Below are 26,501 nucleotides of genomic sequence, written 5' to 3'. Positions count from 1 at the left end.
TGTTAAGGCAGACGTAGGTACCAATATCTCGCTATGAAAATCTCGTAATTAGACAGGTAATCTCTTAATCACAGGTGTCTCAGGTGAAAAAAAAAATAACATGACACGAATCACTCAGGATATTCAGGTTGAGGTGTTATCACGGAGTCAGTTTTTTTTATGAAAGGTAACACGTGTGAGTTAGGGTGATGTTTGGGGAGTGGGGAGAGGATAAGAGAGAGAGAGGAGGGATGGGAAGGAGATAGTGAAAGAGAAGGGGAATATTGTGAAAGAGAAAGGATGAGAGGTGAAGGGAAAGGTAAGTGGGAGTATGTCAGGTGTGAAGAGAATGTGTATGTGTGTGTGTGCCTGTGTGTGTGTCTGTGTGTGTGTGTGTGTCTGTGTGTGTGTGTAGGAAGAGAGTTTGACCATTATGAGGTTCCCTCCCTCCTCCCTCCCTCCCTCCCTCCCTCCCTCCCCTCCTTACCTGTCTTTACCTCAGTTATCTTACACCCTCATCTCTCTCTGTGTGGTCTCACCTTGAAAGAGAAAGCTGCTCTATAGCGTGATGGTCTAGTTAAGGGCAGTGTGGATACAGCATAATGGATACAAAGCCCTTGATGCCCAATGAAGTATCCTGTCTGGCATTGTGTTCGATCGTCTTCACTTCCTGATCTCTAAAGCTCGGTACCCAATCACAGCTGGGTGGACAAGAGGCGCCCCGGATGTGAGCTTTGTATCAGTTTAACCGTATCATCTTGTGTTTTTATCTGTGGATGATTAGACGTCATAGAACAATAGTGACCTTGGTGTAAACTGATTATAAACAACGCCTATTCATTAAAGGGTAGAGATCTATTTATGGGTTAAATTACAGTTTGGAGGAGAGGTGGAAGGTAAAGACTGGGATAGATGAGTGACCTTGGATGATGTTAAACCTGGGACGATTGATTAAAAAAAAACCTTCAAATCATTTGGAGTGGTGGGCCGTAGTCACCAACCCTCAGACGTAAAACTGAAACCTTGACTGATAAGTTGAAAAATTAACGAAAAATTACGTATTCCTTCTATCTTTTATTTCTTGTTTTGAGGTAAATATCATTAAACACTCGTGAGGACAGGTACACACAAGTGTCTCAAGAATCACTTAAGTTAACTTCCTTTACAGTTATGACTGGTCCTGGGAGGGTGTGGAGGCCAAGACGTGGGTTAGTTCTTGTCTGTGTTGGTGGGGTGTGTTGGTGGGGTGTGTTGGTGGGGTGTGTTGGTGGGGTGAGGTTGTCCTTGTATACTGATAATATTCATGATCACATTCTGGTTTGTGTGTGTGTGTGTGTGTGTGTGTGTGTGTGTGTGTGTGTGTGTGTGTTGACAACTAATCCGACTAATTCTTCCTCCAAACACCACGCCAAATTATTTTTTTTTATTACTTACCAAAAATTATATATATATTGTCATTTTATTCTCATATGTATATTTGTATGTGGTTATGTGTGTATGATGGAGTGGAGGAGGAGGAGGAGGAGGAGGAGGAGGAGGAGGAAGAAGAAGAGGAGGAGAAGAAAGAAGAGGAAGAAGGAAGGACATGGTTAATTTCGTGAGAAGGGGGAGTAGGGAGAGAGGAGGGAATAAATGAGATAAACTTTAATAAATAGTAAAACAAATAATAAAACAAGATTATATTGCGTGTGATAATTGTTTGGTTAACTTAGCAACTTGGTTAAGTATGGCGTGTGACTTGTTATGAAGCAACGATGGGCTAGTCTATGTATACTAAAGTCTACTCTGTATGCTGTGTGTGTGTGTGTGTGTGTGTGTGTATGTGTGTGTGTGTGTGTGTGTGTGTGTGTGTGTGTGTGTGTGTGTGTGTGTGTGTGTGTGTGTGTGTGTGTGTGTGTGTGTGTGTGTGTGTGTGTGTGTGTGTGTGTGTGTGTGTGTGTGTGTGTGTGTGTGTGTGTGTGTGTGTGTGTGTGTGTGTGTGTGTGTGTGTGTGTGTGTGTGTGTGTGTGTGTGTGTGTGTGTGTGTGTGTGTGTGTGTGTGTGTGTGTGTGTGTGTGTGTGTGTGTGTGTGTGTGTGTGTGTGTGTGTGTGTGTGTTACTTTCATTATCTATCTCCACTTATGTCTTGCTATAATTCGTTATTCTTCCTCCTCTTTATCTTTTTTGTTCCCATAATTCACTCAGACGTAAGAGTGAAAAGGAAGACAGATTACTGATATTTAGACAGATATGGACAGAAATCTATGGAAAAGCTGTTTAGCGAGACGAGTCAATGCTCAACTTTTTTTTTTCTCTAATGTTAATAATGTTTCGGCAGACACTCCCTCCCCCGGACCCCCCGTGGAGACTGAGAAGGAGGACCACCACCAGCAGGAGGATAAACAGAAGAGGGAGGAGGACCGCACCCAACAGGATCGCTGCGTCGAGGTCTATCCGGAAACGGTCAGGCAGCGACAGAGGAACATGATGGCATCCTCTAACAAGGTGTGTGTTTGTGTCGTGTCAGTTTTGTTTTGTTTTGTGAATGGAGTTAAAAAATATGTGTACTTTCATGTGTGTGTGAAGTAAATGTTTGAGTGTACTGTATGTATTTTCTGTGACGAGGGAGAGAGAGAGAGAGAGAGAGAGCCCCACAATATTGGCGTAAACAAGACACACCTTATGAGAGGTGATATACGTGTGGTGACGTCACAGTGATGTCACCACCATAAGGTCAAGATGTAAAGGTCACAGTGATAAGACAGCGTGGGATTGTACTAAGGGATGACCCGAGTTGGTCATGATCTAACCCGTTCGTGACGTCACCACACACACTCATCCTCTGACCTCACACTTAGGGAATTTTACTCGAGGGCCTCTATATCCGGAGACGGAAGCGTAAGTACTGGTGTGCTACGGACGACCTGAAGTATGAACAATCCCTTAGATGCTCCCCTTGGTGTTCTTCCGGGGAGCTGTCTGTACGTATGTCACCAACACCCTTACACCTGACCAACTGACCTTTCGACTAAACCTTCCCTCCGATTTCCATACCAACCCTGACACCTAATACATAAGAACACCAATTACTAAGGTATAAAAAATTTACCATAACAACACTCTTAACCACTGTGGCTACATCATACCTGTTGATAATATAACGTAAGTGTGTATTTTAAGTATTTATTTACCTGGTCAACACTACAGGTATTGTAGTGGCTCCATGTTTTAAACAATACCTCGTCAGATATTGGTTTCTCTGAGTCAGGCTCGCAGGTAAACAAACTCACGCACATGAGGCAACACAACACTGTACTAACTCAATTTATACCTCACTCTACTGACTGTGTGCTGGATGACTTACCCTCGAGGAAATGACCAGGTAAATTTTTTTCCCAATGCCTTCACCTGGGGTCATCGAGAGCGAGTGAGAGTGACTTAACAGTGAAAAAAGTTTGACTATATGACGGTAATAGCAACAGACAGTGACCAAATTTGGGTTTTAAACTTATAATCTAGGTCACACTGCCGACTCATTCTCTCTCTCTCTTGTGTGTGTGTAAGTAATGGGTCATGAATAGGCCAAATGCCTCTAGTCCTGGAAGGTTGTATCCCGAGTGAAGGTAAACTACAGGTGCTTGAATATTAGTTACCTGTATAAACATTAGTAGTTACCTGTATAAACATTACCATTTACCTTTACACTATAAACAACTAAACAAGGTGATTCTAGCATGAGTCAGGTCTCGTGCTGCCGACCGTCACTTTCACTTTTTCAGTTTTACGGAGAAAAAATACAACTTTTGCTTCTTTTTTTTTATCGAATCAGACAATAGCGTGTTCGACCTGTGTGACCTCTATCCAGTAAATCTCGGGTGGTTTCTTGACAGTTGAAAGTCTAATAATGTTACCAATAAATATACTGATAATTACTGCACCAACGTGGCTATTTTTGGGGGGTAGTTTTGCCTATGGTGTCAATAGGCGTAACTACTGTATATCCTGCTACATTTTATTCATGTTTGGGATTTATAAGTTGAAAATTATCTCCCATTGGTTGTGTAAAGGTGGTGTGAGGAGGAAGAGGAGGGGTGTGTTCTGAATAATCTGTGAGACATAGGACAAATGGTTTGCCTTAGTAGGGTGAGGACTAGCTCAAGGGCCAGGCACGCACTCACCCACCCTCCTCCATGGCTCAGTATAATGTAGACAGTGCCGGGGACAACATCCTTACCAGAGTTTATTTAAGGTTAATGGCAGAGAGATATCTAATCACCAAAATTCTGTATTGTAGGTATGTTCCTGTGCCTTGATTTCACCAACAAGAAGTTTCTAAGTCTTTAAAGAATAATTTACTTAAACTGAGAGTAAGAAAATACCCAATTGTTGGAATATGGTCGTGATTATTAATTCAGAGTTTATAATTCCAGGTTGACATCAAGAACTGGAATTCCTCAGGGGCCAACCACAACAACAATGAGAGCCAGACGAGCCCCGCCAAGGTCAAGAAGTTCCTGCCCTCGGTCAAGGCTTTGAGGAACCAATTCGAGACCGGCAAAACCAACAACAACAGACCCGAGACGAACGGCAACATCAGCGTCAACAGTAACAGCACCCTCACCCTGAGTCACAAGTCCTTGGGCTCCACCTCCTCCCTGGCCAGCTCCACCCTTGAGAAGACCAGCAGCACAAACAGCCTCAACTCTGCCGGGGGCTCCATGGAGAACCTCCTGAGTCCCTCCCTAGACAACTTGAGACAGGTGGACCCCAATGAGCCTGTGGAGCCTATCTTCAACCAGTTCAAGAAGGTCGATGAGGAGCTGAGAGAGCTTATGAGTAAGCCTCCCTCCACCACAGGATGGAACCCCGTAAGTAAACAAGTATTTGGACACAACAGAATTCACGTAGGGAACACGGGAGGTACTTAATGACTGGCGAATTCAAGGGTTTTGTTGTTGGTGTCCACAGTGTAGCTAACCAACATAGCCTTGTATGAGAGGCAAGGCTGTGTTAGATCCATTGCTTTACTGTATGTGTTCAGCTTTAGCTCACATGAGGCACAAATCTGCTTGTTAGCTGACGAAGGCTTTGTCAAGATGTACAGTAGAGTAAATAATAGAATGAATCTATCTCTAGCATTAAGTCATAAGAAGTTGTTTATTAATATTAAACTCATGTACAGTAATCATATCAACTTCATTATTGATTTATAAATTAATCCTATACTTATAGATTTTTGGACAAATTATTATACAGTATGTACAAGTGAAATGTCACTCAATGTCACTGATTGGAAATATATACAATTGTACCCTGTATATAAAACCTGATTTTAAATAGAATTATACTACAGTGGAAACTTCATTTAACAAACCAAATATTAACTCTCAAAGTTATATCCCTGAACCTTTAAATGATTTAGTTATTATAGAGTATTTACAACGTCTCATCTCCCACAGCGACCTTTGCTGAAGAGACTGTACTACATCCCTGAGGCCCCTAAGATGCAGAGTCAAGGCACCACCTACATCAACATCGAGGGCTACCTGGAGAAGCTGCCATCTGGCCGCAAGAAAGCGACCTTCTGGAATGCCTGGAAGCGTCGGTACTTTGTGGCCAAGGAGGGTGTTCTCTACTACTACCAGGTGAGATGGAGCAAAACTTTATACTTTTAACCGTTATCGCGAAAAGTAACGATTCACAAGTTAAGTGAATGTACTACTGTATATTATAACAATGGACGTCTTCTCTACCATTACTTAGAAGAATTAGGAAAATCTCTATTTGTTTTATTATAACCAAATGAAGAATAAATGATTTATTTAAGGTTATATGTATTAATGCTGTGGTATTACTGTCACCTCTGCTCGCCCACACAGAACACACAGGCAGAGAAACCCAGCATGAAGATGACGTTGATGGGAGGGAAGGTGGAGTGTATGGAGCCTAACATGGTTGGTGTGGATGACGGGGTAAGTACCAGCCACTGAGCCCATGATACTCCTTCACTCTCTGCTCCACCAAGCTCTAATTCTCGTGTTCCTTTGGTTTACTAAACACATATGATGCTCGTACCATAAAAGAGCTCCACTGCAAGCCAGGAGGTGGGTGAACAGTCATCTGGCATAGATTCCATACTCATTGCAGGATAGAGAGGAATGCTAGATGCTGTTGACTGCCCCTGTGACGAAATGTCTTTTTATGGTACGGACGTTAGTTTCCATGTACAGTAGACTAAATTTTACGTAACTGGTGCTCTCATGTGTTTCAAAAGGTCGCTGTAAATAGATAATATATTTGTATATAATTGATTTTTTGGTACTTTAAGTTGTTTCCACATTATCTTCTGTGAATTCAAAACTTAGTTGGCTATCAGTATCTGTTTACTTTGTAGATACTAATGTAGTGTATGCGTGTAATATATGCTTGTATAGTTCTAGTAAACTTCATTCAACATGTACAAAATATTTCATCATTACTAATCATCTCTAACAACTGTACTGTGTTCCCATATTGACGCTTCAAGGGATTTAGTATATGTAGTCTCAAATATTAAGACGATTTCAAGTATTAATCCTGCCTTTGTATAGTCGTGCTTCCATTATCTGTCTGTCGCTGTGTAGTCCAGTATAGCAAACTGAGTAGAGTCACGGTATGGCATACACAGCAGTATGGTGCTCTGTATACGCGACTATCTTGTGATTCCTCGACGTATATGCTGGCTGTGTTCCCATCTACTCCTGTGTGATGACTGCAATTGTCTTAGATGGTGTACTTCGGCTTGATTCTTAAATGCACGTTAAATTGCCCCCAAACTTGCAATGTCAGAGAGAACTTCTGACTGACTGACTGACTGTAGTTGCAATTACACTTATGACATGGCAAATATGGTATCGAAAAGAGACTTAGACTGTACGTTGCAACCTGATGCATTCTCCTGTCACTTGATAGGATGCATGATCCATACCTTGACCTAGTGCACAGTGCATGATCCATACTTTGACCTACTGTATAGTAGGAAATGATCCCTACCTTTATGTAGTGCACAGTACATGATCCATATCTTGATCTTCTGCACAATACAGTACCTCTCTGTAGAGACTACTTTACACACTTACTGATAGTTTCTCTTGTCATTTTCGGTTTGCATGGCAAGGTAGATGATCTTGTTCAAACTTGTTTTTAATTCTCCATTCGAGGGATGTTGATTTGTAAGTATCTTGTAAATTCATTATTTTGATCTTTAGAAGGATTTTCTTTAGAGAGATTAGTACAGCTGCTGATTTAGAAAGTTAATTTTAATGAATAAATGTAGTTACAGGCATAAAAAGTTAATTTGTTAAAAGATCAGGTTAGAGAAATGTCAGTGAATCTGATTTTTCCCAAATGAAGTCAATATTGGTATAATTTATGTACAAATGCCAAAGTACTGTATATACTGTATATTTTATATATAGCTTTTTACTAAATCAAGTGTGCCCCTAATTTCAATGTTGTTTCATGTCCTGAGCTAACTTATTGCATTGCTCATTTATGTAAATATATGCATCCTGTTTGCTTGATGTGTGTGTGTGACGATATTTTACATCTGTGTGTCTCACTTCATCTGTTTTATGTTTTTATTTTGTCTTCATAAATACACTACTGTCTCATCTCTTCTGTCTCACTGTACACAATGTTCCTGTTTATCATCTCAACGTCTGAAGTTTCCTTTTGTCATATCATTGTCTCTTGTTTCTCATTTACAACCTTAATGTATTGTTTGCACCATCTACCATCTCACTGTAAACATTATCATCTGACTGTAAACAGTGTGTCTGTCATCTCACTCTAAACGTTGCCTCTACTGTGCCTCTGTAAACATTGTCCTTATCCTCTGCCTGTGTGTACTGTACATGCCTCACTAACTAACCCGTCTTTCTCTCTCTCCTCTTGTCTGTCCTGTTGTTGGCTGCCACAGTGCTGCGATTCTAAAGCTTCAGTCATGCTCGGCATAGACGACGGGGTAAGTCAACCAGGGATCTCTGTTGTTCCCCACCCAAGTCTTCTTGCAACGCTGATGTACTGTATTGGTCTTCCAGTCTTTTTTTATTGTTTTCTTTAATAATAAATAGTTTTTTTCTACTTTCATCTAAGAAGGATGTTAAATTTTTATTATCCTTCAAGAAAAAGTGTTGTTTTTGCTGCTCTCAGTTAAAAAAGATGATTTTCTCAATTCAGCAATGCAAAACATATTCTTTAATCAGCAAGGTTTCACAACCATTATAAGTTGTGTATTTAATTTTGCTGTTTTATACAGAGACGAGATTTAAACTATCATTGCAGTAGGTATTATAGACGATCTTCCATCCCCACCTCACCCCTGATGATCTCATCTACAGAAGGGGCATTACGTGGTGGTCAGGTGCAGTTCACGGCAAGAAGCGGAGAGGTGGCGGAGGGCGCTGGAGACCCACACGGTAGAAGACTTTGCCAGCCAGTACGTGCAGCCATGGCCCATGCCTACCAACCCCACACTCCTCAGAGACACCCTTGTTATTGACCTCGGCTCAGCCTCAGTCAGGGCAGGCATCCTCGCCTCCCAGGGTATGTATCTTTCCCAGATTATGTATATGCAGTATCTCCCAGGGTATGTACAGTCATGCGCCGGTTAATGTCATAGATACATTCTTGGAAACGTGATGTTAACCGAAATGGACGTTGTCCAAAATTACATAAACCCTATGGGATTTATTCTAATTGGTTCCAGGCACCCAACCCCAAGTTTCCCATTTTACGACCATTTAGACCCACTAAATATATATATATATATATAATGTTATGGTAATTATCAGAAACACATAGGCATGGCTAGGTTTATTAAAAAGTGATGAAAAGGGTACTGTAAAGTGGGTAGTCCACACAACATATAGCTATGTCTCTCTTTATTTGAGTGTCCCGTCAAAGAAGTCAGTTTTCTCTCACTTCAGGACGCCTGAGTCGTCCATTTTCTCTTAATCTTAGATAGTGACTTCGTTATTCCTTAGTAATGACAGAATTTGATATTGCAACTGGGGTTGTAATTGTTGAGGCAACTTAGATATGTCTGATTACAGTTGGAATATTCAAGATCCATTGTGAGTGATGTTTAAAGCTTCAACTGTCTTTATGGTTGGTAAAACTTGTCAAGTCTGTCAGTCAGAGTGGCATGTGTGAGGCCTTGTGTTTGTACAATTGCTAAATATATAAATATATAATGTTATGGTAATTATCAGAAACACACATAGGCATGACTATGTTTATTACAGAGTATTGAAAATTATACTATCAATACTGTACAGTGGGTAGTCCACAAAACATGTAGCCATGTCTCTTTATTTGAGTGCCCCGTCATAGGCGTCCGTTTTCTCTCACTTCAGGACGTCTGAGTTGTCCGTTTTATCTTAATCTTAGAGTGCAGTGCACCAGAGACTTCGTTATTCCTTAGTAATGACACAGAATTTGAAATTGCAACCCCAATTGCAACTGGGGTTGCAATTGTTAAGGCAACTAGATATGTCTGATTACAGCAAATGTGTTATTGTCAACTTTTAGGTGAAAGATTTTATCCTCAATAGATGTAGGTTAACATTACACCTGGAGGCAAATGCCTAAGGAAAGAAGGATATTCCTTTAACACATAATATCTGGCCAGTATGGGGAGGATCATCATGTCTCCGTCAGGGTGTCGTGGAGTGGTGGTCCAGCAGGTTTCACTTTTGGGGGGTGGGGGAGGGGGCACGGATTTATATGCGATCGGACTTTGTTTGGTTGGACGTTAACCAGCGCATGACTGTATATGTTACCTAGGTTATATATTCCCCCATGGAAATTCTTGGCAATTTATTCCATCCTCCTGCCCCCAGCTACCCTGCCCCAAGTGTTCGTGCCCTCCGTGGTGGCTACTGACCGGGAGAGTCGACGACAGGTGTGGGGTTACGATGCCCTAACTCCAGACGTCCGAGCTTCCTCCTGCGTCTCCTTCCCCATCAGACCGTCGCACAAGATCTCAAAGGTATGACACGGTATTCTAATTGTAGTGTCAGCTTCTTGTATTGATTGTTGCAGTATACAATATTTTGGGGAAGTCAGTGAATGGTGGGGACAAAAGATGTCTGACTGCTTGTAGGATATAGAAAACGTATATATATACACACACACTTTTTTTTTAATGAATTGTTGTTATAATTTCACTTAGAAAATACAGTGCTGTACTGTACTGTATATGTACTGTACTTATTCTTATAGAAAACGAAAGTTATTCTTGTGTAAATGAACACTTTATGGGCTTAACATAGTATATCTTCAAGTGCTGTACCTACAAAGGCATTAAATGTGAAATGAGATTTTTAAAGTATGTCATCCCCATCCTGCAGTACTCTGTGGACCTGAGTGCCGTCTCAAGTCTCCTGCAGAAGACCTTTGCCGACCTGAAGGTAGATCCCAAGAACTACCACGTCCAGCTGTCAGTGCCCAGAGTCCTTAACACCAACACCCAGACGGAACTCCTGCGCGTTCTTTTTGACAAGTACGGCGTCAGGTCCGTCAACCTGACTCACCAGTCCATCTTAGCCCTGTACGCCTACAACGCCACCTCCGGCATTGTTGTTGATGTTGGCGAGAGGATGGACATTGTGCCTGTTATTGATGGTTCGTACTTTGACCCACATTAAAAAAATTCATTCAGAAATACCATTATAAGTATACTGTACTGCACTGTATTATATAGGTTAGATCTTAAGTAATACAAGTGCACTAATTTCTCTACGGTAACAATATCATGTGATGGACTGGATACAAGTATTGTGATTGATGTATTGTATTTTTACTTGTGAGCAATGTGTGATTAATTGTTAGTAAAGTATTTTGACATGATTAAGGTTCTGTGATTGATGATCGGTGTTTCACTTTGTTGACAAGTGAGTTTAACGTTGAACACACAGAAAATTATATGAAAATTTAATATCATGGTTCAGATATTTCTCATGCCTCAAATACTGTATGTATGTACTGTACTGTATGTCTCTTCTCATAACACATGAACTAACAGATAGATGTTTGTACACTGCATGGTTTGTGTGTGGTACTGCATATTAATTCTGTTGCAGCACAAAATTTCAGAAACTTTACTGTACAGTATTTATGAGTAATTACAGTATAGGTACATTGTATTGCTAACATTATTTATTCCATACTTGTACTGTACTATAAATACCATCACACTGTACTGTACTTCCCTTCTGCAGGATATATTGTGGATGGCGGTGTCTCCCGAGTGCCTTATGGTGGATACCGCATCCTAGACCACTTGCGTCAGTTCCTCTACATGAGGAACGTCTCTCTCATCAATGAAGTTGAGAGTTACATCATCAGACAAGTGAGTACTTGGGGGTAAACACTGTACCTGTCTAGTGGTGTTTTGCATATGTGTTGGTTGACATGTATTATTTCTTACCGTGTCAGTTATCTTCTAATTATCCACATATTTACGGTAATTACTCGCCACATGGGTTTTCAAGGTCACTTTTTGGTGCTTGTGTATTATTCTGGATGTAGTTAGGCACATTAAATTTTAGTTCTGAGAGAAAAAGTATTTTTGGCCAAAAATCCTGTGAAACCTCCAAATAATAGACTATGGGAGAGGGAAGTCTATTAACTTGAGCTTCTTTAGAAATGAAACCTCCAAATAATGCATAAAACCTGTTACATGGAGGCTACACTGTAAATACCCAACACTAAAAGTTTCTAGGAGAGGAATTTCCATCTATCATCATAGTGGGTCCGTAACGTGTACTGTAGTACTAACGCTGGACATTTTGGGTACAGTATTTTGTCCAGTTTTTAATAAATTCAGTATAAATTGCCAAGTACACAGTTGGGAATTTAGGCTTTCATAGATAATTTAATTTTTCTTAGAATATTTGGTTAACTTAAACTTAATCCTGATTCTTAGATCTTATGGTCATCTGTTTTCTACACATTTCAAGTTAACTACTGTAATCATTCATCTCTTCGATGCTTTATCATGCATTATTTTGTATTAATAAATTTTGGTGCTTTCTCCCTGATGTAATTCTCGTCTAATTTACACTCAATAACAAGATCTATGACTATATATCACCGAGGAAGAATCAAGCTTCAGTCATTTTTAACATGTTAGTGGATATTTTTCTCCAGTAAATAATGTTCTTGGTGTGTGACAGGTGCTGGAGAACATATGCTACTGCGCTCACCACTACAACACAGAGAAGGCTCGCTGTACCAACAACTCGGACAACTTCGAGAAGAGCGTCTCCCTCTCTGAGTATTTCCACAGCAAAGATTGTCCCTATGAGTAAGTACAGTTCATTGCCACTTTTGTTATCGTAATTCTATAAATCTATTCTGTAAAATACTATTGCATTTTAGAATACAGTATAGTCCCTAATATGTGAACTAATTGCTTTTATAACTTATTTTGGTCTTACAAAGTTGGTTGATCATTTTGTCTACTGTATTTCTTTTTCCATTCAGTTGCCATTGGTTAAATTCTCCACACAGTTGTATTGGGTTCACTGTAGCTACCATAAGCTTCACATTTTAGCTCATTATACACAGTTAATGAACCCTTTTAATTTTGCCCTTAGTTTACGGATTCACAAGTCTCTGTGTCCTTAACCAAGTAATCTTATATTCTAGGAGTATTTCCTTGGACTTTGGGCGTTTCCAAGCCACGGAAGGTCTTTTTAACCCAGATGCTTGGGGCCTTGACCATCCTGGATTACACAAACTTGTCCACAAAGCCATTATGGTAAGTAGACTTTCCCACTACACAACACAACTTGCAAGCACCGTGGTTCACTTTTACACAATGACAAAATACTGACTCATTACCACTTGATACAATATTTAGTTTTCTCTTCTTAATGTGACTCTAGAGTTCATATGTTAGGTCTATGTACTGACCAAGTAGTTACTTCTGCATAATCCGGAACTTGCAGTGTGCAATGGTAGGCTGCCATGACGGGGAATTCAAACCAGTATATATTGCAACCACTATCGGAAAAAAGAAAAATGATGATTGTGTACAGTCTTAGGAAGTTAATCTATAATGATAAAAGATTTTGAAACAGAACAATATACACTATACATCTAACCTAACAATCCTTCATTAAGTTTGATAAGATTAGCTTTGGTTAGATTATGGTGCGGACTTTCATTCCATAAACTTGACTATTTGGTGGCGAGTTCTGCTTCCAACACAGTAAATTAGTCATGTGTTTCTTTGACTAGTTCTGTAATAGATTAGTGTATCAAAATTAGGACATAATAGAGGACAAGTTAATTACATATGTTGCACTTTACTCTCAGGAGTGCAGTATGGACATCCGGAAAGAGATGAGCCGCAGCATCTTCCTGGCTGGTGGAGTGACCCAGCTTCCAGGGCTTGTTGACAGACTTACTACAGAGATTGACAACCTAACACCTCCAGCTATCCGACCAAAGGTAAGGAACATGTAATCTCTTCTAGCCATCCTACCAAAAATATGGTTTCTTTGATAACCCAACTCTTCCTGATAACCAGACACTTCTTATCTTCCTTCCAAAAATAAGGTCCTATGACAGCCTAATTTATTTAGACATCATCCCACAGTCCTATGGCAACATGACACCTATCTATCCTCTGAAAACAAACATATACTTGGTGTTTGAAGGTATTTTTCTTTAACAACTTAAAAAACATTGAGTAATTGTTTGAACAGGTGTTGAGAGTGTAGATATTTCCTCCAATCTCATTGCAGCCAAGTTCTGTGAGTGTCAGCTGCAGGTTAAACATTTACAGGTTTGCATTAGGATTTATAAAGTCTTTGGCATTAACAATATATAACAATACTGTAATAATTCCTTAACCAAGAGTGATTTGTAACAATAAAAACAGTTCAAGCCTGATTGTTGGAGCCTTAAGACTATCATTATCATCCTGGAGTATCTAAAACCAAGTGGTAGTACTGTACACCCCAGAGTTTGCCAGTCATCATCATCTTTAAAAAAAGTCACATTTACATTAAATTATTCCTAAGACTCAAAACCCCAGCAAAACAAATAGTTTGACATCATATTTGTATTTGGTCTCCAGGTACACGCCTCCCCATACCGCTACCATGCGGCTTACATTGGTGCTTGTGTCCTCGCCGAGTCTCCAGCCTTTGCTCAGTCCAGAATCTCCCGCGAGGACTGGAACAAGCACGGCAATGCAGCGCTCCGAAAATGGACTCTCTGAGGATCCACGAAAAAGTTGAAAAGTCGTACTGGGTAGTCTTAGGTGGGGGGAGAGGATAAATTATCCAAAGTATATTCCGCCCACACATGGGGAGATACTGTAAAGTATACACAAGTCATTATGTACCTTGGATGATGCTATAGTCCAGGCAAGGTTTTGGACGCCCCAGTAAATCGTTGTTCCTGTTGTTAACGGGGAAAACCGGAACTGCCTGGCTCCTAAGTGACCATTCCCTTTAATATTGTCACCATTTGGATTCCTTAAAGTGTGCAGGTTAAGCACATTACTGTTTTAAAAGAGGAACAGTGATGTAGGAAGGGTCCGTAGTAAAGGAGTGCCAAGAGGCTCTATAACGTGGTGAAAAATTTCCTACTAGTGAACCGTTAAGCCTTTCTGCTCACTTTGCAACACTCGCCCTACGTGATAATAGACTTATACGGTGCAAAACATTACGCAACTGATGATTTAAGCTTTCCCACTAAGGCGCCTCAAGAAAAATTTGCAACTTGCTTAGTAGTTGTGTTGTTTGATGAATTACATCATTTATTTAATGTTACTCACATATACAATATATATATATATATATATATATATATATATATATATATATATATATATATATATATATATATATATATATATATATATATATATATATATATATATATATATATATATATATATTACACACACCAAATTGTCTATATATTTAGTTATATATACTTTTAAAAATTAAACAACTTTATATGATGTATAAAAAGCTTTCTTTTTACGCACAAATTTCAAAGATTTTATTTACTGATTTTATGATTCACAAGTACATCAATAAATTATCAATGCCAACACAGGCTTGTACAGTACTTGTAGTCAGTGTTTCCTCTGTTAGTCAGCTGTGGTGTGAACTGGTCAGTATGAGAGTGAGGGAGGCAGGTCCGGCCTCCCTCGCACAGTGCTCCTCACCACACTTGCATGATCCATCCTGTATCATGATGTATAATTTGTACATATGTATCTTAGGCAGGGAAAGGTTAACTTATTTTTCAGTGTGTAATATACAGTTGCAGTTGTTTACTTACATTAAATATATTTGTATATGAGAAAATATTGATTTTAATTTTACCCATTTTATGGTTCAAGTGTTATATAACAAGCAATTTTTGTTAAATAATTATTTTAAAATACATTACAGTACAGTCATATTCATGTACAGGGGGGGGGGGGGTACTGTTTATCCTGCTAGTGATACAGTACTAAGTTTCTTTACAATATATAGAGGGGTTGAACTGATGTAACAGAACACATGTGTAACGAAGCTAATGAACCTGATGTACACGATGGAATATATGAGTCAGTTTTCATAATTACAGTACTCTACAGCCTTTTGTTTATACCGGGGTGCACAAGACTAAACTAAATAAAATAAATCAATGTACCAGTACATAGATATACTGTACTGTATACAGTACATAACTACTGTAGTAGTAAAGCAGAAAGCTACAAAAAAATATGTATCCATTGACCTCAGACTCAAAACTGACCTACCTGGTCATTTACAAATTATCTCATATCAATATAGCTATAGTATTCTCTTCATTTTTTGTGTCTGTCTTTACAGGTGAGTTGACTGCAATTAAGAAAGCACTGGTGAAGGTGTAGTCATTACGGATCATTTGAAGATTAGTGTCAAGGTTTTAATATGTCTGGATGGTACATGGCTCGCCGGGTGCCTTATCTCTAGTAAAACAAACATTGGAGTTGAGTAGCATGGGTAAGTCCAATGCAACCCATGACAATTAGGCACCAGAGCTTACAGTATTTCACTTGATGTTTAGGCAAAGATTTTATTTACACTGTAGGAAGATGGCTCAGTCACCCTGACTGTGGCACTGCTAAGTTTAAACAATTGTTGACAGGCAAAGATTAAAGTGAGAGAGATACACATTTCGGTGAATGCATTGTTTTTCATTGTCTTGTTTACATTTGACCAAATAACTATCCTTACAAAATTGTGTTAGACAACAGACAAAAGATTTTGACATCCCTACTGAGACAACAGGAGTCATAGTGTTCATTCTGAAATTCGTTGACCCTCTAAACTCGGGTAGTTTTTAACTGACTCTACATTATTTTGCCTTTTACAATGGGATACAATTACTGTGCAGCTATTAATTGTTCCAACAACACCAGAAGGAACAGACTGCAGAAGCGACCCCATGGGACCTATTAGAGGCGGCCCCCCCCCCCCATGGGACCTAAAGCTTCCTTGCGTACGTCCAGCAATCCCTTATTTAACTGTGATGGTGTACTAAATGTAAATATACTAAATAACAACCAATATGAGAACAGAGCAGTCAGTCAGCACAACACCCCAACTTATGTTTTCCTGTTGGATATTTATTCTCCTTTACATTGTTCATGATGCGATGATACTGGAAATGCGATGGCCGGTACATTTCTTTAACATATATCTATCCCATTGTGCTAAATAGTGCAAAAAAAGCGGCCTCCAGGGGCCCTATAAAGGCAGCGCTCCCTGGGGCCCTCCCATTTGACGTACAAGGTGCATCGTTCCCATAGGTGTTTTGGAATTGTGCAAACTACAGACTCCAAATCTTAAATTCACTACATGACCAGACCTCTAATTTAACCTAATTTCGACTGAACATTGAAAGACTACGGGTCAATATTTAGTATTGCAGTGGTCTATTATGTCAAAGATGGAAGTTCATATTTTTATTTATAGGTTTGATTTTCAAATGTCTTATTTGGAATTTAGTATTTTACCACTTCTGGTGTTATCAGACATTACCAATGTAACGGGCCGAGTCTTCTCTTTTCATAAATTACCCTTCAGATATTCTTTTATGATTATTCTTCAATTCTTTAGTTATAAGTATACTTTAGATTCTTATACAAGTAATTCTCTTCTCAGTTATGTATGTTCTTTATCTTAAACTTTCACGATATATATATATTTAATAATTTATATGCCGTTTCATTAGTTCCACAATGTACATACCTGTCTTATGTTTCTTTTCTTGTACTTTCCAAGTCTTTCATTTCGTTCATATATATTATATTCTCAGTTTGTGTTCTTTTTTTTACTTTTACTTTTATCCTCTTCGCCACTGGGGAACCATGTTACTCTTAGTACAACTCTTTTTATACTTACACAGGATAGCTGCCACCACCCAGACTTTTCATTATATAACATAACTCATGGAAGGGTTTTGGGTAGTGTGGTAGATGTATAGGCACGTGAGTATTATTTTCTGGGAACCAATGTGTAGAGTGGTGATACTCGTAGTTTACTAATTCAATATTTATTAACACAGTGGAGAAGATGCACCTTAGATTCACTCAGGCTAAACAGAACCGCAATTAACTTAAGTCATCAAACACTTCAAGAACTTATTCCCTCATTAACCACCTCCAAATACTTATTATACCATTAAACAACTCCAAGTACTTAAACCATTCAACAACTATTACTTCATTCGACAACTGTGGTCTTATTTCTTTGACAAGTAAGATTTAGAAATGACTACACACTGTCAATAACACTGGACCCGCAGGTCTTACTTTAACAAGGAACAAATTACCTCCTCAATTCTTGGTTAGAACCTTATCCTCAGGTTATTCTTTCATGGTTACTACAGATGAATACATAACATACAATATTTCTTATCAGTTCACAAGGAACCACCTGGTACCTTGAACTCTCATTCAGTGGTTCAATACTTAACCCGGGATACTATATTTCTGCTAGTTATCCCTCCAAACATGGGCCGACACTGCCCCATGCAATAGATGAGGTACAATCTCCAGGTGGAGTCAGCGGGCACAGTTGTTTACAGCGACCGCCAAGCTGAAGGCTCGCTCACTAGGTGCACCCAGGGAGGTTGACTCGTGGCACACTGGCAGAGTGGTGAGGGCGCTTCCCGGGGAAATCGTGTCCTGGGATTCTAAACGCGCCCCCTTAGAGACAGTCTTCAAGAACCATCTTGCCCATAGGTAGCTACCGACCCTCAGGAGAGTTGCTAACACACCCGCGTCTGGAGACGAAATCACAGAAGGAGTGAGTTTTCCTGGCGCGCCGGCATATTCCTACTAGAAAGACTAATTTTACTAACAATAGGCCCTCTATTCGAAGTAGTCAGTGGACACCTAGCTGTGACCGTCAGTGTCACAGATCAGGTTAATTTTCTACATCTATATTAATGATTTAATCAGATATTGAGTTTGTCAGTAAAGAGGTGAAATGGAGTTATATATGCGTTCGCAACTCTATTGGCCTGACCGCAAACCACATCCCCGGTCAAACGGCCGTTAAGTCTTGGAGAATTTTGAGTTTGACAGGAACTGTTCAGAAGATTAAGGACTTTCTTAAATAGACAACTGACATTAACTAAATCGTAAACATCAGATTCTGTGATGTCGGGGCGACAAAATAATATAACTTCAGTAGCGATCAGAACTCATGGGTATCCCGACGGACGACATAAAATACGCCACTCTAGCTGGCAAACTCGACACTCGCTTACTTGACTCGTCTTACTAACAATAAGGACAGTTAAACGTTCTACACCACTCACAATGGATCTTGAATGTTCCAACTGTAAACAGACGTATCTAAGTTGACTCAAAACAAGGGTGTTCTCTCTCACACTCAAATTCATTTTATAGAGAGGTCGGTTTCAGTAAGCTAGAGGAAATGGGATAACGGAGGACTGAGGTGTCTTGAAGTGATGGGAAACGGACTCCTTAGATGGAGGACTCCAAATAAAGCAGAGTCACACGTTTTGTGGGCTATTGAGCGTAATATGAATAATTTCATTTTGGCGTTAACTGACGTGCAAGACCGTGGTCGTTACACCAAGATTAGTTTAAACTAGTGAAGATCGAACTATAGTACAGGGCCACTCAGGATACGAGAATGTGTACTTTGAACGATTGGAAAGTAAAAACCCACATTAATTTCGTCATTTGTCCGTTGGGTTATGTTGTGAAGACGTAATACTATTTTAAGATGAATAGAACGGTATTTCCCGAAGCGTTTAACAGCATCAAGTAGAGTACAGTATTTGAGAACTATTTCTGGACAAACAACAGACGTAGTCGAGATTGTATTATACTCTGGGTTTTGATTCAGTAAAAGCAAGGATTTAGATTATTCCATAAAATATAAATAAGATAATTTTATTGGTTACATATACTGTATATTAATATGTACAAGTTTGACTTTACTTGCACAGAATGTAATGCAATACAGCTCACGACCCACGAAAGGGGTTGAAGAAATAACAAAGATGCTGGAAAACAGTTTTTTGAAGAGACAAATTGCTTGTAGTTTAACACTAATAAGCTCCCTCTAAAGCTGTGGGAAGGATCCACTAACCGCGGTAGAACCGAGTAGGAAAGTAATTGTTGCGATGGAGTTCTCCAGCAACAAGTAAAAACCCAAGACAACGTTTGTAGAAGCTCCTAATTGTTCTTGTGGTCACACTGCAGCTCCCTCGGTCATATAGGGTTCACGGTCGTTTAAGGAGCGTGTTCTAGAAATAGAGTAAAAAGCAAGAAGATTAATGTAGTGTTAGCCTGGCGGAATGGTTTAACGCCAAACTTCTGTAAAATGCTTAGTTTAGTTAATATCAAGACTACTAAAATTTACCCTGTCTCGTCAAGTGAAAGTTCAAACAATAGCTACCCATTCACCAACAAATAATTTACAAACCAAATATTTCAAAATACACTTACACTACTATACAGCAGATGTTGTAGCGTCGTCGTGTACCAGTGTTCTGTGTTCACGTCCGTCTACCAGGGTTTATATACAGGCGGCCCACACCCCCTGACCAATCACAAGCTGTTTTAGGTTATGTTTTAACCAATGGGAACATTCTCTTGTTATGACGTCAAAGTGACATCATGCCGAAGTGAAACGCCGGCAATGGTTGTTTGATGACGAGTAAACGATTGAAACTTTAGTGTGACACGAAAGAAATGTAAAACGTGAAAGGCAAATATTCTGAAATGGTATGCACCGGTTTAGTTATCTTGGATAGAAATTGTGAATATATTACAAGAGCAGCAATATTGGCCTCAGACATTGTTAAGAGACATATACCATAAAATAGTACTATTGTAATTTAAAAAAAGTCAAAGCCTAAAAAGTTAATATGACGAATAAAATAAGATGACAAAGTACAGTGATAAAGAGAGAAAAACAAACCACTGAGTTAATATTAACCTTTACTTGAAATTGACCAGAAACACTAAAATTAACAAAAGACAGACATATGTTACAAGAATGGAGAAGAAAACCTACACGTTAGAACAAAGTAGAGTAGAGTGGTGAGCAGGGCCGGATTGAGGAGTGGGCAGTTGGGGCCTCCACATATTACAATATTTTATGTATTTGTTTAATCATTTGGATTCTTTGTAAATTTCATTCTTTAAAATTCATGTTTATCACGTGATAGAAATTAGACTAGCTAATATTTGAAATTGACGAATAGCTGGTTTTCCTATGAACCGTATATTTTTAATGAATGCTATTGTTTGTGTTGCTAATAATATGAATTGCGGAACTCGTAGATGTTTAGGTTCGCTTCACTCGCCACCCCATCCTCTTGGGGTAGTTATAATGAGGGGGGCCTCTACAGGTCTAAATCCGGCACTGGTGGTAAGTGCTGTTTGTACTCGTAAGCTTCCCCCGAGGAGAGTAAGTTACATACACCAGTTGACATAGCAATGGTTAGAGAGATATTTACTATAACAATTTGATAATGATTTATTGGGTCAGGTCTCACCTCACACGTACTACAGTGAGTAAATGTGGTACCTGATAATAAAGTGTAAATTTATCTCAAGGAATTATTATATAACATTTAGTATCATGTGGATTAGTAGACGTAACATTGTTATAATTAAGTTATAAATATACTATACTGTACGTAAAGTATTTTACGGTAAATTTTACTCGGGTCGTGACTTGACCGGTGATAGTTGTCACCAAGGAATGGAGATGTGGGGTATCTTGTTATTTGCATCTTGGAAGGAAACTTTATTGATTTCGATACTGCCACCGTAGGCTGTGAGTTGCTATCATAACTTTTTGGTTTGGTAGCTTATCACAAATTGTGTGGTCCCTATGGTGTAAATACCCAAGAGCAGTTTATGTGGGATAATCCCCTCGTTTGGTTGTGACGGTGTTTACCGGAGAAGAAGTTCGGTTGAGCAGCGAGCCGGCGGCAAGGTGGGGTATATAAAGGGTGAACCGGCAAGGATGGATCAGTTACAATCCGATCCTTGTGTCTGGTGTTAGAGCTCGTGTATAGCGACATAACAAAGTGTAGTTTGTGAAGAAGAAAAGAAAAGTATAGTATATAAATTAGTGTTTAGACATTTGTTCGTTTTGCTGTTAGTGTTGTGCATTCGAAATGTTTTCTCAAACATTTTTCTGTGGTTTTTAACACAAGTCATAGATGTATTTGACTTGAGGCCTGTGGAACATATTTAAGATTTGTGTCTGGTTAACTAGGGAGATTTTGAAGGTGTTCATAATTGAAGTACTCGGAGTACAGAATATTTAAATTGAATACCGTAGTTTAATTTAAATAAAATCCTTTAAGTGTGTATCGTGTAAAGTGTTTGAAAAAGTTGAAGTGTTAAAAGTGTCTTTTGTGAATATCGCGGAATATGTTTTGTTTTTGCAAGAAATCGTGTTGTCATTTCGTTGATGAGTGACGGAAAGTGAATTCATGAGCATGAAGATTGTGTAGCAAGTTCATTATTGAAATATTCTCTAGACATGAAGTTGTTTGGATGCGAACTTCAATGCAGTTTTAAGTGATGGTGGTGGAATCATGAAAATGAGTGAGAAGAAAAGAAAGCTGCAGCATTTGTGTGCCTTGAGCTTGGACAGTACATAGTGATAAGTGATCGTGGTGGATCTTGAAAATGAGTGAGAAGAAAAATAAGATGCAGAATATATGTGTACATTGAGCTTAGACAGTTCATAGTGATCGTAGTGGAATCGTGAAAATGGGTGAGAAAGAAAAGAGATGCAGCATTTGTGTGTCAAGTAGTAAACCATACTGGTGTGTGTTTTGATGTGTATAGTAGAAGATTGGAGGTGTTGTGCTTATAGTGATCCCATCAACCGGAGAAGTAGATAAGAAAATAAATCTTCCGACAGCGACCTTTTGGTAAACGAGGGGTGAGGGCAGGTAAGTGACTATGAATGTTGAGTTTATTTAGCGAGGTAAAGTTAGGGATTTGACATGAGCGAGAGAAAGGTTGATTTTTGCAGAGACGTGACCGGCACAGAGGTAGAGCCAGAATTTAGAGTTTAGGTGAATGAAATTTTTGAATGGGTGTTGTGTTTGTGCTGTTATATACTGGAGGCTATATAATGGTACTACACTCTCGGTTGTGTGTGTGTGTGTTTATGGTCGTATTTTGTTGTCATAGATAGGGGCTAGGTAAGGTGGTAGTGTGCCGGTTGTTATGGTTCATGTGTTAGTTTCATACGCAGACTAGAGTGTTATTAATTGTTATTGTGTATGTGCTTTTGTTTCAGTAATTTTGAGGTGCTTCTTGTAAATGTTCAAGTTGAGTGGTAAGTACTGTACTGTTTTCTGAAGTTGTTTATTATGGTATATGTGAATTGATTGTAATTTGACATTGATTGCTGTCGGAAAGTCATATTTGATTTGTTGCCATAGAAGGTAATATAACGTCAAAATAGTATTTAAATTTGGTTAGTGTTAGATGGGTTTTGAGAAAGTGATTGAAAGCTGAACCTTGATGCCTTTTATTGCAGGTGTACGGAAGGCTTATACTGTGGAATAGAGAAGAGAACGTGGCCTAAGTTTGTAAGTGGTGGCTAGCGCGTCTACACTTGCGGTGAGGAAATCGTCAACATGGTATTTAAAAGGGAAGCTGTAGTTGTTTTTGACTAAAGAGAAGTGGTAGCTGTAATAAGAAAATTGTTAAGTGGTTCATGGGTAATATATTTTTATTGAGAAATAGTGTAAGTTTTATAGGTTGTGTAATAAATAAATTTTTTCAGGTTGTTGGAGGTGGAAGGAGCCGGTATTTTTTGTGCTAGAGAAGGGGAATAGTGATGGGTAAGTGACGTTGAAGTTTCTAAAATAGTTATGAAAATTGAACTAGATTTGTGGTCTTGTGCCGTAGAGTAATAGAAAGGTTAAAAGTTGACATTAAAATCAATGATTGTGGCTTGAGTTTGGTAATGTTAAGTTTAAAATGTTGAATTTTGTGCTCCGGCTGTAGATTAAAGGAAATGTAAATGAGTTTTGATAAATTGAGTTTATTATATAGTAGAGGTAGTGATAAAGTTTTGATAAATGGGTAACGAGTGACCTTTTTTCAGGTTGGTGTCGGTTCTTTAGTGCAGCCAAAAGTGCCTAGTTTATAGTAGACGGGCAAGGGGAGACTTAAGTGTGGTGTATAAACCAGTGAAAGGGCACTACTTAGTCGAGGAACCCTACCTGTAGCTGACTGACGCCCGCCTCACAAGGGGTCACAGCCGAAGTGGGGGCGCCGGCGGTAGTGCGGTACCGCTCTCGCCTCGCAAGCGAGACGTCTTGGGTTCGATTCCCGGGCCGGTGGAAAGTGGGTTGGACACCCTTCCTATACCCACTCGGTCCCTGTTGACCTAGCAGTAAAGTAGGTACCCTTTGTAAATCGAAAGTTGCGAATTCGTATTTGGGGAAAGTGGTCGGAGCTAGCCGACCAACTTTTAAAGACTGGAGGGTTGTACGCCCTTGACCAAAAATGGTATGACCTTTTAGGCAAGCACAAAATTGGCATGCTGCCTAGTTGGGCGGTGTAGGCGGTTGTGCCCTTGACCTTGCACTTGAATAAGGGGGGGGAGGGGGGATGCCCCTCTGCCCCCGTGTCCAAAAAAAGTGTGGTAATGAGAAATCGAAAAATGGTGGAGTAGAATATAGATTTGTGTTGACTGTATCGACTAACCAAGAGGAAGTATGCTCGCCATGCAGAGGTGGGGGAGAAGCCGATGTTGGAAAGGAGACAAGTGTTGTAACCAGTCGCCCTGTGGAGCATGTGCTAAAAGGTAATGTACACTGTTAACTGGTTGAAGGGGGGGGGGTCCGTTTGATATGAAAATGAAGAGGGACTTTGGTTGTCGTTACTGATGTGGTAATTGTTTTCTACAGGAGTTGTTGCAGTCCAGAAGATGTGATTGGTGTGTGATAATGGAGAGGGACATTAACGGTCGACTGAATGAGAGCCAGTAAAGGTGTAAGTATTGAAGTTGTAGCTATACTTTGTTTTAATGTGAAGAGTATAGTATTTGTAACACGACGTATTGTTTTTCCTGTTTTCATGTTGCCGTTGGAGGAATATGGGCGAATTGTTGAGAGGAGTACGTCGACATTGGATACTGTGATGTAAAATTGCGCAATGTATTATTTGAAGGTGAGTTGTTATTGTATTTGAAAGTTGTAGGTAAAGTTTGTTATTTGTGAAAAGTTTTTGTATAAGCGGCAAGTGATATGAGTTTTTTCGGGTAGTAGTACCCATTGACTCGGTGATAATGGTAGGGATTGTGTGTTGAGGGGTATGAGACTTGCTTTGACTGCAGTTAGCCAGAGGGCGCAAAAGTGTGTGGTTTATACTAGAGACGGTTGAGTGTTGATAATTGGCGGTGTATGTGATATTGTCACAGAGTGTAGGAGTACATGTGAGGAATAGTTGGTGCAATAGGAAATGAGTTAAGTTGTTTATGGATAAGAATATAGAGTTGAAGTGTGTTTTTGGTAATGAAATAATTTGTGTTTTCAGGTTGTGGAGGTGGAAGTGCAGGTATTGACTAATTGGACTACTGATGGGTAAGTTGACTTTGTATTTGAAAGTTGAGAAGAGGTGATAGGAAAAGTGAAATCGAGTAATATGAAGTGTTGGCCCTTTGCTGTACTGTAAGTAATGTAAAAAGAAAGGTTTTAATGATGATGGTGATTTAGAAGTTGTAGGGAGTTTTTGTTTTAGTTTGTAAAATGTGTTGGTAGAAGGTTGTGGTAAGCAGTGTGAAGATTAAAGTAAGTTGTTTATATAGGGCGTGTAAGGTTTATGAATTGTTGTGGTGGGAACTAATGTGTTGAATTGTTTGTTTTTAAGGCCGGATTGGAGTTTTTGGAATGGTAGGTGGCAGTGATGGTGGAAGAGGCAGTGGTTACTCGGCGACGGAGATGGGAGCGAAAGGGTAAGGAGCCGATTGTTTGTGTTAAAGAGGAAGCGTTTGTTTGAATTTGGGTAAGATGAAAGGTGAATTTGTTGTGGGTATGTATTGTAATTGTAGAGAATTTAGTTGGTAGCAGGCTAGTATTGTTGTTACACACTGGAGGCTGTGTAATGATTGGTACTAGCCTTGGTGAATGGTTTGTAGTAGAGTATGTGTATATTGTTAAGAAGTTGGCTTTTGTAGTGTATGGTGTGGTTTAAAAGGAAGAAGTTTGGTTTTCGTAGATATGGGTTTGCCGAGGTAATGCTTAAGAGTGAGTTTTTGTTGTAGGCAAGCCACTAAGAATAAGAGGGACGTGTTGATCCTGAAGGAGATTGGATGCATGAACCTTTTTGGAATGGTGTTTATTATGGATTTGTTTTGTTTTTTTTCAGTGGTGCATCGGTTGTAGATGTTGTCGTGAGAAAGCATCGGAGGTGACGATGTGGTGGTTATGAAGAGGACCGTCTTGTACGTATAATGTATTTGATGGGAAAGGCCATTATGAGTTGACGTCCATTGTTAGTGGGAGACTGGCAGTTGTCGGGTAAGAAATTGGAATTTGCTAAATGTTTTTTCCGTTTCAGAGTGTAGCGATGGGGTGAAGTCGCTTTGGCCAAGTTGCCGTCGAGGATTACGTGTGTCTGTGACCGGGGTGTATGGAGCCGAGATGTTGTCGTTTGAACGTATAGCCGTCGTCCCTGTGATTGGAGCCGAGATGATGTCCTGTGAACGTCTAGCCGTCGTCCCTGTGACTGGAGCCGAGAAGATGATGTCCTGTGAACGTCTAGCTGTCGTCCCTGTGACTGGAGCCGAGAAGATGATGTCCTGTGAATGTATAGCCGTCGTCTTGGTGTATGGAGCCAAGAGATGTCATGAATGTATAGCCGTTGTACACCTGCGACTGGGGTTGAGAAAGAAGATGATGTCCTTCCAGACGTGTAGCTGTTGTCTCAGTGATCAGGGTGTATGGAGCCGAGAAGATGATGTCCT

The 26,501-nt window shown here is 39.6% G+C and overlaps 2 protein-coding genes across 2 annotated transcripts in view; both read left to right on the top strand.

Moving 5' to 3' along the window:
- Positions 1 to 15,338, top strand: part of LOC121858983 — a 105,690-nt gene extending 90,352 nt beyond the window's left edge. The window contains exons 5-17 of the mRNA XM_042355638.1: positions 2,297 to 2,463; positions 4,389 to 4,826; positions 5,418 to 5,603; positions 5,838 to 5,930; positions 7,919 to 7,963; positions 8,340 to 8,544; positions 9,843 to 9,991; positions 10,353 to 10,626; positions 11,223 to 11,353; positions 12,180 to 12,310; positions 12,655 to 12,766; positions 13,327 to 13,461; positions 14,093 to 15,338. Coding sequence (XP_042211572.1) covers positions 2,297 to 2,463; positions 4,389 to 4,826; positions 5,418 to 5,603; positions 5,838 to 5,930; positions 7,919 to 7,963; positions 8,340 to 8,544; positions 9,843 to 9,991; positions 10,353 to 10,626; positions 11,223 to 11,353; positions 12,180 to 12,310; positions 12,655 to 12,766; positions 13,327 to 13,461; positions 14,093 to 14,236 — 2,210 coding nt within the window. The 3' untranslated portion in view covers positions 14,237 to 15,338. The remainder of the gene's footprint in view (positions 1 to 2,296; positions 2,464 to 4,388; positions 4,827 to 5,417; positions 5,604 to 5,837; positions 5,931 to 7,918; positions 7,964 to 8,339; positions 8,545 to 9,842; positions 9,992 to 10,352; positions 10,627 to 11,222; positions 11,354 to 12,179; positions 12,311 to 12,654; positions 12,767 to 13,326; positions 13,462 to 14,092) is intronic.
- Positions 15,339 to 24,347: 9,009 nt separating this feature from the next.
- On the top strand, positions 24,348 to 26,377 carry LOC121858982 (the record flags this gene model as incomplete). Its single annotated transcript, XM_042355637.1, is given in 4 exon segments — positions 24,348 to 24,706; positions 25,073 to 25,119; positions 25,406 to 25,490; positions 26,096 to 26,377. Coding segments are annotated over 2 exon segments (331 nt in total), but the record flags the coding sequence as incomplete, so codon positions are not given.
- Between the last annotated feature and the right edge of the window lie 124 nt (positions 26,378 to 26,501).

Source organism: Homarus americanus, unplaced genomic scaffold (assembly GCF_018991925.1).
Source record: "Homarus americanus isolate GMGI-L3 unplaced genomic scaffold, GMGI_Hamer_2.0 scaffold55805, whole genome shotgun sequence".
Lineage (NCBI taxonomy): Eukaryota > Metazoa > Arthropoda > Malacostraca > Decapoda > Nephropidae > Homarus > Homarus americanus.
The sequence above is the reverse complement of the archived record's forward strand: the minus strand, read 5'-3'. Positions and strand labels throughout refer to the sequence as shown.